The sequence below is a fragment of the Tupaia chinensis genome, unplaced genomic scaffold (genome assembly GCF_000334495.1).
Source record: "Tupaia chinensis unplaced genomic scaffold, TupChi_1.0 Scaffold000012_1, whole genome shotgun sequence".
In the NCBI taxonomy this organism is placed as follows: Eukaryota; Metazoa; Chordata; class Mammalia; order Scandentia; family Tupaiidae; genus Tupaia; species Tupaia belangeri.
The window spans coordinates 685,033-695,569 of NW_006159442.1; the positions used below are offsets into that span (position 1 = coordinate 685,033).

At 33.4% G+C, this 10,537-nt stretch overlaps 1 protein-coding gene across 1 annotated transcript in view; it reads right to left on the reverse strand.

The window, feature by feature from the left end:
* Nucleotides 1-583: 583 nt before the first annotated feature.
* The window catches only part of TXNL1 (thioredoxin like 1), a 35,734-nt gene continuing 25,780 nt past the window's right edge, over nucleotides 584-10,537 (reverse strand). Inside the window, exons 7-8 of the mRNA XM_006139907.3 lie at nucleotides 9,343-9,447; nucleotides 584-818 (exon numbers count right to left, since the gene is read on the reverse strand). Coding sequence (XP_006139969.1) covers nucleotides 789-818; nucleotides 9,343-9,447 — 135 coding nt within the window. The 3' untranslated portion in view covers nucleotides 584-788. The remainder of the gene's footprint in view (nucleotides 819-9,342; nucleotides 9,448-10,537) is intronic.

The following is a 10,537-nucleotide window of genomic DNA, read 5'->3' on the forward strand; positions in this document are numbered from 1 at the left end:
CAATTTATTTTCAACCTTAAACCATGTTCTCTATATATTTACGCTGCATATTTTGGTAGTTAAGGTAACAAATACTTGATTTAATATAATTCCCATCATTTCATGAATTCATTTTACTGTATTTTTTCCAACATCTAATTTCAACATTTTTCTATTAGTAAACAGCTGACCTGAATTTTAATGTTTACCCAAAAGGTATTAAAATCTTGGTATGAGAAAGAATCTGTGTATCCCATCAACCAACTGTTTTAGACAAGAGTAGTTACATTTCATGAAATCTGTTCATTCCTATTATCATTTAAATAATTTATAGAGCATGGATACCCAAATGTCCATTAATAAAAATACAAGTTAGTACTCATGTGAACAAGGCCAGTTTTTCCAAACCATTTATCGAAATCACTTATTCTATGTGCATGGTAGAAAGGTGTGCACTCCCAATTCCCAAGACAGTTTGGATCCTCTAAAGTAAATGGCTTTCAATCAGTACGCTACAAGACACTTAAGTCTCTTCTAAAATTAGAAGCTGGCCAATTTTCAAATAAACACAGAGAGAGAAAATACTTACTTAGAATGACAAAAATTAAGCTTGGCAAAAGTAGTGACTTTTATTTACAACTGCATGTGTCAAGATTACAATAGAAACACTAGTGATATCATCGGAACAAAAGCAATGATTTATTGGTAATGGCAATGAATGAAACATTGACAGTCTCTGGCGAGAATCAAGCAATTATCCAGGAGCTGTAGATCTGATTGCAACATGGTCTTCCAGTGTCTTCTGTATCTTAGTGGCTTTCTCCTTTTTTGCCAACTACCTAGAAAAGCAAAAATAAAACCAAAAAACTTTATATCTTGTTGATTTAGAAATATGGGTTACTTTCAAAAATACTAATAAGGTAATCATTTTAAAACCTGGTATTAATTTTATCTTTGAATCTTTTTGGCATGCAGTGTATTTTCACTGTAGAAGCAAACTGTAACATCCTGCCTTACCCCAACCATACCCCAAGTCACAAGGAATTAAAATACATGCAGGCTATTTTTGGCTTCCCACACAGTTTCAAGAAAAAGTAATGCAATTTTTCAAAACAGGATTGACAATTTAGAAAAGTTAATAAAAAAGATGAAGCTATATGAGTAAAATGTATTTGGCATACTATTTTTAGGCAATTAGAAATCAAATGTCGATCGCAAAATAATCTGGAATTAAGAATACGCTAAACTCACAAGATGACAGGTTTCAAGACTTTTCTTATACAGACATTCAATAAAAACATTAAAAATGACTAATATTGCCTAGCTTTTTTTCTTTAAACCCTGGTTGCCATAAATAGGCTATAAAATTCATGAAGACTAAACACTGTTTCTGTTAATGCCTATAAAAATCATCCATTGGAGGGTTTTAAAAAATGTCCTGGTTGCTATAAGTGTGTCAGCACAAAAATAGAAAGAATAAACTTGGTTTCTACCACCCATTCTAGAAAACAAATTCTCTGTAAAAAGGCTCTTAAATTATACTTTATTCAAGTAATTTGACTTCAAACCTAAAATCTATCATTAGATAATAATTTCTTATAGCAGAAATACCTCTAAAGAAACCTAATTGTGAAATACTGAAGTTATATTTGTATAGAGAAAGATTTCAGTGTACATTTCACAAATGTAATTTTCATATTTTAAACTGATTCTGTTCCAAATGATAGTGTCTCTATCAAGCAAACAAATACAGGGCATCAGTGCAGGTCTGGTCCTCAAGAGAACATAGTTGGGTCAATGCCATTTGTAAGATAAGATTTTAAAGCTCTTTCCACTGAATTCCCAATCACACAATACTAAAAATTATTTTTTCCTCTTATTGTAAGGAAAACCACTTTTATTAATTTAAAGGAACTCCTCTCTGATCCAAAGAACCGTTAGAAAGCCTAATAAGCAAGAAAGATGATAAAGAGTTTTACAAAAGAATATAGGTAAGTGTGAAACGATCAAGTTTTAAAAGCCACTAGAAGGAAGGAAAGGTAGTACTCTTTGTATCCCAAGCAAATTTAAGCCAATAAACAGAGAGCATTACTGATCATTAAATTATGTGGAAAATGCAAAACACACAGCTATTAGATTAAGCAAAAGGAAACAAAACCACTAATATTAAAAATTAAAATTTTAGGAGATGTGATACAGTAGAAGACACAAATCTGCATACTGATTCACAGGTTGATAACTCTCAACTTGCCAATGTGTATTCTCTGTAAAAAAGAAGAAATTCAGCATTCCAACATGAATTCTCATCCCCAACATAAAGCTCTTTTATTTATTCTTAAAACTTTCTATCAGACCTCAGAAAAACCAAAGTCTATGTATATCAAAATTAAGTGTCAAACATTTATTCAATAGAGTCCATTGTTCTTCTATGTTAATAGTTTAACCCAGCCTAACATTCAGTCCATAAGTGCTTCAACTGGCCTTGAGCTTACTCGTGTAGGCAAAAGCAGAGGATTTCTCCACATCAATTATCAAAGATTTTAGGGCAAAAGTTCCAAGAAGAAAAAGTCACCCATACTCCTCAATTAAAACCTAAGCAATATATTAAACTAGCAGAAGAATCAAAATTTTGATTAATTTTTTCATGATTCTCTACTTCTTAAAAAGTAAAATTTAAACTTTATAAAGGATCAAGACAAGTAATTAAATCTAAAAGCAAGTATAACAATTTTAGTTTTACTGCAATGTTACTTCTTAAAATGTAGTACAAAATTAAATATGAAATAGTAGAAAGTTAAAAAAAAAAAAGTCCAGTGAGCAAAATGGCATGGTAATGAAATTAAAGCACCTAGTTGCAAGCCCAAAATAAAATAAAAGGCCAACTGAGAAACATGACTAGGATGAGATTTGAAGAGAGAGATGATTGAGGCAATCTAGGTAACAGGCTGATCCAGGTGACAGAAGCTGTAGAAATCTTGCACCAACAATGGCCAGAACATGGGAGGGGTGAGAGCAGACAGCTGCTAGATGAGTAGATGAGCAGAGAAGCAAGGAGGGGAGTGGAGTGAGATAAGGTCAATCTGTATATTACTTCATTTTTAAAAATCTTCTGTTTTTAGTTCATTTGAGTTGGATTAAAAAAGCTGAAAAATAAACAAACAGAAATGTTACAAAAATAGCTGATATGGTGAATGGCCAGTTTAGAGAAGTCTATTTATTACAGTAATAAAAATCTGCTCTGCTTTTCACATGCACCTCATTCCCTAGGAAGCAGAAGCCCCTACATTTTCTTATTTTTATACATTTACATTTTAATAATTTTATATTAAAATAAAGCAATCCACATAGAATATTTTAGCAAAGAAAATATCTACTTCCAATTAAGATTCCAAGCATCTCATGCTGCAACACAAAAAAAATACATTTACAAAAACAAGTATTATAAGCTGCAAGATACTCCAAGAGCCAAAAACACACAAGTGGAAGGTGAATTCTAGTCTATCAAATCTTGAAAGTATAACTTTATAAAGCTGCAATGGCATGCAAGGTGGTCTAACATTTCTATCCACATCCAAGATTCACCCGCATTACCTTAGTTTCTGTCATCTTAGTGACATAAGGAGGTCAATGACATTCTGAAAACTAAGATTATCTAGAAACAACTCACACAACACAAAAACATAAACTGAAAATGCTAACCAATGAATCTACTTTATCATTTATTAAAACATGTGACTTAACTTACTACAAAAAGACACTGTCAGAACATTCCTTCCTATGCCTATAAAATATATGCCCATTATTTTGAAACTTGCCCTTGAATAAAGCCTGCGCCTTCTCATTTTACGGGTTAAGTCCCTACTGTTCTGTTCTATCTGGGGTAGCCATCGCTATCTTTTCCTCTACCCAAAATGCACTCTTTTTTTTTTTTGATAAAGAATTATTTAATTCTATTTGGAGTTACTTCTTTTTAATCTTACCAGACAGAGGTGGGGGGTGGGGAGTAAGAAAGCAAGTCTCCGAGGGACAGGGAGGCAAAGCATTAATGGCACAAAGAGGTGTGGTATTATCTGTTGAAGATATTTCATAGTTTTATCAACAGTACTAGGGATAAATGTTCACCTGTTTAAACATCCATTTTGTAAGACAAATAATAATGCGATTGAATGTATGGAAGAAAATGAAATTAAAAAAAAAAAAGAAAGAACTAGATGAAGAAAGCTTGGCCAATCTCCCCAGCAAGAGAGAAAATCTTACTGCCACACAAATAATTTAAGGTAGCTGGCTTTTATGAAATTAGCTACTGTCACTTATTAAATAAAAACAAACAAACAAAACAAAAACATAAGGCTGAAAAGATGAGCAGAGATCAGGAAATAAAGAGAATTTTAGGCCTGATAGGAGCAGTCCTATTCTTATTCAGCATCTCACTTGGCTTAGTAGCATCATGCTTAAGCAGAGGCAAGTAATTGTTCACTTCTAGCCTTCTCTCAATTAAAAACACTCAAGAACTAAAACAAACAAAAAGGTACTTGTATTTGAGCTGTTTACAAAGCAATTTGGAATAAAATCTGCATTCACTAAAAATAAAAGAAAAAAAAAAAAAGAAAGCAAGTCTCCATGTCCGGGACTTGAACCATAATCAGTCCTGTAGGAGTCCAGCACTTCAACCACCAAGTCACTTGCCAATCCCCAAAATGTACTCTTTTTTTTTTTTTTTTTAATTTAAATTTTATTTATTTCAATTTGACCAAAGACACACACACACACACACACACACACAGAATACAAGAAAGCAAGCCACCAGGTCCAGGACTCAAACTGTGGTCGGCCACATGGGAGTATCCAAAGCCCTAACCACCACGTCACTTGCTGGTCCCCCACAATGTACTCTTAAAACTTAGTTTAAAACTTAGATTAAGGGGCTGGTAGTTGGCGTGATAGTTAAGATGCTGGACTCCCACATAGCCCACCATGGTTCCAGTCCTGGACCTGCTAGCTTACTTTCTCATTCTCTTTTCTCTCTCTCTCATCAAGGAAAAAAAAAAAAATAGAGGAATAAAATTAAATAATTCTTAAAAAAAAAAAGAAAACACCTTAGTTCAAGGCCACTTTTTCCACCACATATTCTCATACTTACTCAGTTATTCCTAGGAAGAAGGAAACCATGACTGGTCTGGAAAAGCATGAGGATACTTTGAGGAGGAAGAGACCCTTAAACTAAGCTTTGATTCATTTTGATTAACTTTCCATGTTTGTATATTACACTGTAAGAATATAAGCTCGCTGTACAGTATTATAAGGTTAAAAAGTACTATACCACATATCTCTTTATTTCCTTCACTAGAAACCAAACTCTTTAATTTTTAACAAACAGCTCTATCTAAACAAGGATCAAACTGGCCAATTACAGTTGTACATAAATCATCTTAATTTTTTTTTATACTCTGAAGTTGTTGCTCTGCATAATATAAAAACAGTGAAATATCAGTTTACTTTTGAGGAATAACTCTACAAGACAATAAATCACTATATATGCAGAACACATTCCATTCACAAACTATTAAAGAAAATACAATATTTATTAAGGAAATCTTCCAACCAATTAAGTTATCAAACATTAAAAACAAAAAGCTAAGGAGATCAGAACACCAATAAGAGAGTCCATTATAGGATTCAAATTATTTTCATAGCAGTTCTCAAACTGAGGTTCAGCCTGTGGTCACTGAAACCCTTTTAGACAGTATGTGAGATCAAAACTACTTGACTACTACTACTAAATTGTTATTTGCCTCTTTAAGTCTCATTCTCTCTCAAGTGTACAGGGTTATTTTTGTGAAGGCTACATGATACATTCTACTATAAGTGACTAAATACAGAAGTAGACAGAATGACAGGACTCCATTAGGCTAGAGAGCAATGAAATTATAAAAAATGCTCCTCTGCTTACTAAATTGGTTTTATTAAAAAACAAACAAACAAACAAACCTGGGCCAGCCCGGTAGCATGGTGGTTAAGGTGGCTGGATCCCACATGGTTTACTATGCAGTTTCAATCCCAGATGCAGTGGCTTGAAAAACAAGGGGGTTGGGACCAACAAGTGAAGTAAGGGTTATGTCACTGGACTCCCAAGTAATCAACTACAGTTTGAATCTTGGATTCAAGTGACTTAAAACACACCAGTGGCATATGCATATGTGCCCAAAATCCCAAGAGGAGACTAGAGAAGAGACTGTGGTGTGGCCATCCCCCTGGGAGGTGATTTCTTATTTTCTGTCTCACTGTCTCTCTGGCAAGTGCATGCACCCTATGGCAAAAATCTCTCTTAAAAAAAAAGGAAAGGAAAAATAAAAACAAGCCAGGTGTATGTCCGTACATGCCTGAAATCTCAAGAGGAAAATAAAGGAGAAGGGATTGCAGTGCGGTCATCTCCCTCTACAGGCGATTTCTCACCTCTTTCTCTGTGGTAAGCACACAGGCCCTACTATAGAACATTAAATAAATAAATGTTTTTTAAATTTAAAAATATTAACATGTAATGGGTTTAGTATTTATAAGTAAATACTTAAAAAATTTCAGTCTTAATCACTTGTATGATAAATATTACATAAATATAGTCCACATAAACACAAATTCTTTTTGGCCCTCAATCATATTTAATAGTATTAAGGGTTTGAGTACTACTGCTCTACAGAAATTTAAATAAGGTAAAAAAGGGACCAGCAGATGGTGTAATGGTTTCCTTGCTGGACTCCCATATAGTCAACTGCAGTTCCAAGTCTTGGACCCAGCGGCTTCAAACTCACGCTGGGTATGTGTGCATGCATGCCCAAGATCCTGAGAAGAGAATGGAGGAAAGGGATTGCAGCATGGCCATCCCCCTTGAGGGATGATTTCTCACTTTCTAATTTTCTTTCTCTCTCTGTCTCTCCGGTGAGCATATGTACTCTATAACAAAAATCTTTCTTAGAAGAACAAAAATAAGTAGGTAAGGTTTTTTTTTAAAAAAAAAAAACTAGATTAAATAAATGGCTACTATAAAATAAACACAAATACTCTCAGGAAAAAAAAACTCTGACATCTTTGCTATCTTAAAGACAGCTCACACAAAGGAAGTCTGGAAGTCAAAGAAGAGTAGGCTACATAAGGGAAAAGTTAAAAACACTGAGTTGGGAAGCTAGACCCATTGCTTAGCAATTAAGGGTGCCAGATTTCACACAAAGCAAACTGCAGTTTGAATCCCAGCCCTGGCAGCTTGAAAGACATGTGGGCCTGTGTGCATATATACCCAAAATCCTGACAGAATGGAAGAAAAAGGACTGTGGCATGACCAAGTCCTGTTTGGGGGATGCTTATAACTCTCTCTCCCTTTCTCTGGGGATAGCACATGCTCTCTAGCAAGAAAAACAAGGTAAACAATGAGGTGGAGACAGACAATTAGGTGGACAATAATTAAAACCAACAAAAATACTGTAACTGAATAGCAGGCTGGTAAGACAGACAAGTCAGAGTGATACTTATAGAAAAACTGGAAATGAAATAACATAAGTTGAGGTAAGAAACAGAAAACTAGAGCCAAATCAATACTGTGAGGAAGTGAGACTTAACAGTAATAGATTTTATGAAAGAATTAAGTTACTTAACAAACTAGGCAAGACAAAGTTAAAGCCAAGTCCAGGAGAATTTATAGGTAAAGTAGCAAAGCAGGCAGCCAAAACATCTTTGTTGCTCACATATTTTCCCAGTAAAATATATTTCCTAGAAGTTCCTACATTCCAAAAAATGTAGATGTTTTAAACTCTGCTCCTTCTGACCTGCCCTTAGACAAATGTCACATACCTAGACATAACAGATCTAAGTACATAATTATTCCTGTAGCTCTCAAAAGTTAATTACACTGGGACCAGCAGGTGGTGTGGTGGTTGAGGTGCTGGACACTCCCACATGGCCGACCACGGTTCAAGTCCTGGACCTGGTGGCTTGCTTTCTCACTTTCCTCTCTCTCTCTCTGTGTCTCTATCTGGTCAAATTAAAATGAAGGAATGAAGGAATGAATGAATAAATAAATAAATAAATAAATCTTCAAAAAAAAAAAAGTTAATTATACTGACAGGAAAATGAGTATGGAAAAATGAAGTTTATCATTAAGGTTTTTGATTTTTATAAAAACAGCATACAAATTTATAAGGTCATTATGATGTAATTTAATGAATTTTTCTGTAACTGAATTGAAATTAGATCTGTAGATGCCACAAGAAAATAGTAAAAGAGTTCTCAGGATGTTGTACAGGCCCAATTCAGTTTCCAAAAAGGGGGTCTGTTGGGAGTCTCTTCCTCCTGGAATTTGCACCTTTAGAGAAATTTCTTATTATCACCTGACGTCCTAGACTGCTTTCAAGAACCAGTCATGAAAAACAGTATACCTACACCTCCTGTGTGGACAGGCATTTAAAACATCTATAGAAACTGGGGTCCTGAACTAGGAAAGCTCTCAGTGGCATTTCTATGATCTCTGGTTTCATAATTAAAAGTAATTCTAGGGAACTACTGAGTCATCGGAAAAGTCATGACAAACTTTTCAATGTTTTTCTATGCAAAAATGTGTCATGACATTTCTGACAACACAATATTACCAATCAGAAGTTATTCCAGGAATGTACGAAATAAATTTGTCTTCATTTCTAACAGTCTCAGGTACCCTACAAATTCTTTGCAAAGCTTAGAGCTGTGACTTAAAAAAAAAAAAAGAAAAAAAAAACAAACAAAAAAAAAACGAGAGGGGTCTATTTATACATGCACACACGCACATATATAAAGATAAATAAGAGAGTCTGCCTATTCATTGTAAATTTACTTGATGAAATGTAGCGCTTTCAGCATGTAGACGTGGTTTAAAGGTAAGCATATCGGTGTATCAAAATGGAGTTCATTCTTTTTAAGAAAGAAAGATTACTCAAATCATTTAAAATACATTTTCATGAGAAAAAATGATAGTCAAATTTTAGTATCAGCAAACACCTTAAAATCTTACTATTCCTTTCAAATAATGATTTATCTTATTCATATTTTTCTATTATTCCTAACTACTCTCTATAACCAAACCATTATTTTTATCCTTTTATTTAAATGTCATTCATTAAAAAACACTGTTATCAGTTAAGACAATATTTTTTACTCCATTTAGTTGGATGTTTAAAAATATGATCAGGAGATCTTACTGTTCTAATGTAACCCTATAAAATTTCATGACATGATGATTTTGGATCTTCCTTGCTAAAGAAAGTATGACTGCTGAAATATGTGAAAGTAAACCTTTGAAATTGTATTTTTTACCTCCCCTATATATCATTTAAACAAACTTACTCGTTTGAAGTCATTCATATTTGTTGCCTGGACTGGAGTACCAATAAAAGTAAAATATGAAATTCTTGTTGTTTCTTCTTCACCTTGATTGGACTGAACAAATATCTACCAAAAAAAAAAAAATCACTTCTTAATTACAATCTCTTATATACATGCTTAAAGTTTAATCAACTTTCTTAGACCATTAATAAAAATACCTTCCATACTTTGTAAGGATCAATCTATAATAAATTGTACAACATTTAGACTAGTACTCTACAGGACTATTAATTCCACTGTTTGCCTTGCTATTTTCACCTTCTCCAGGGATGTCATGGCAAGCACCCACATATACAAATCAAGACAATTAAGCGTGATGGGATGGACAAGTCATAATTAAATTCTTTACAGAGAATGCTAAAAGAATATGGTATAGTCTACAGTTGAAAGAAAAACACAAATATTTTTAAGTATAAATGTTCTAGAATACACCTTCAGCAAAGCTGCCATATATAATGTATGTAATTTTTTATATATATATAAAATATATATACACACATACATATAAAATATATATACACACACACATACATATAAATAAAATAAACAAATTGACAAAACCCACAAATATTTAAAAATCAGCCTGTCTTTCCTCTTTAGGATAATAAATAAGGTAAAATTAAGAAAATTTAATTAGCTCATTATACATTTCACTCATCTCAAACTGAATAGCCAAGCACAACTTTAAGGATCATTTACATTCACTTATGATACTGAAGATAACATTTAACCCATTAACCTATCCTCATGAAATACTACTTACAGTTACACTGTTAACATTCTGAAACTTAACATAACGAAGTGGAACGATGCCATCTTCTTTAATATCATCCTCTGTCAGTTCCAGAGCTTGAGTTGGTTCACTCCTTTCTGCCTCTTCAAAATCCATAGATCGGGGTAGATTGATAAAAATTTTTACATACTTAGGACCCTGGCCTATAAAATAATAGAATGAAATGAAACACCACAAATTATAAACATATTTATACTTTATCATTATACTCACAGTATACACAGACACACACACCCATACAATATGCACATACCTACACAGATACACTTTCACAGATCTCTTCCATCAGGACTTGTAAGAAAATGTTTTGGTAGCCACTCTATTTTTTTTTTTTTTTGAGAGATTTTCACTTTAGTGCGGGTT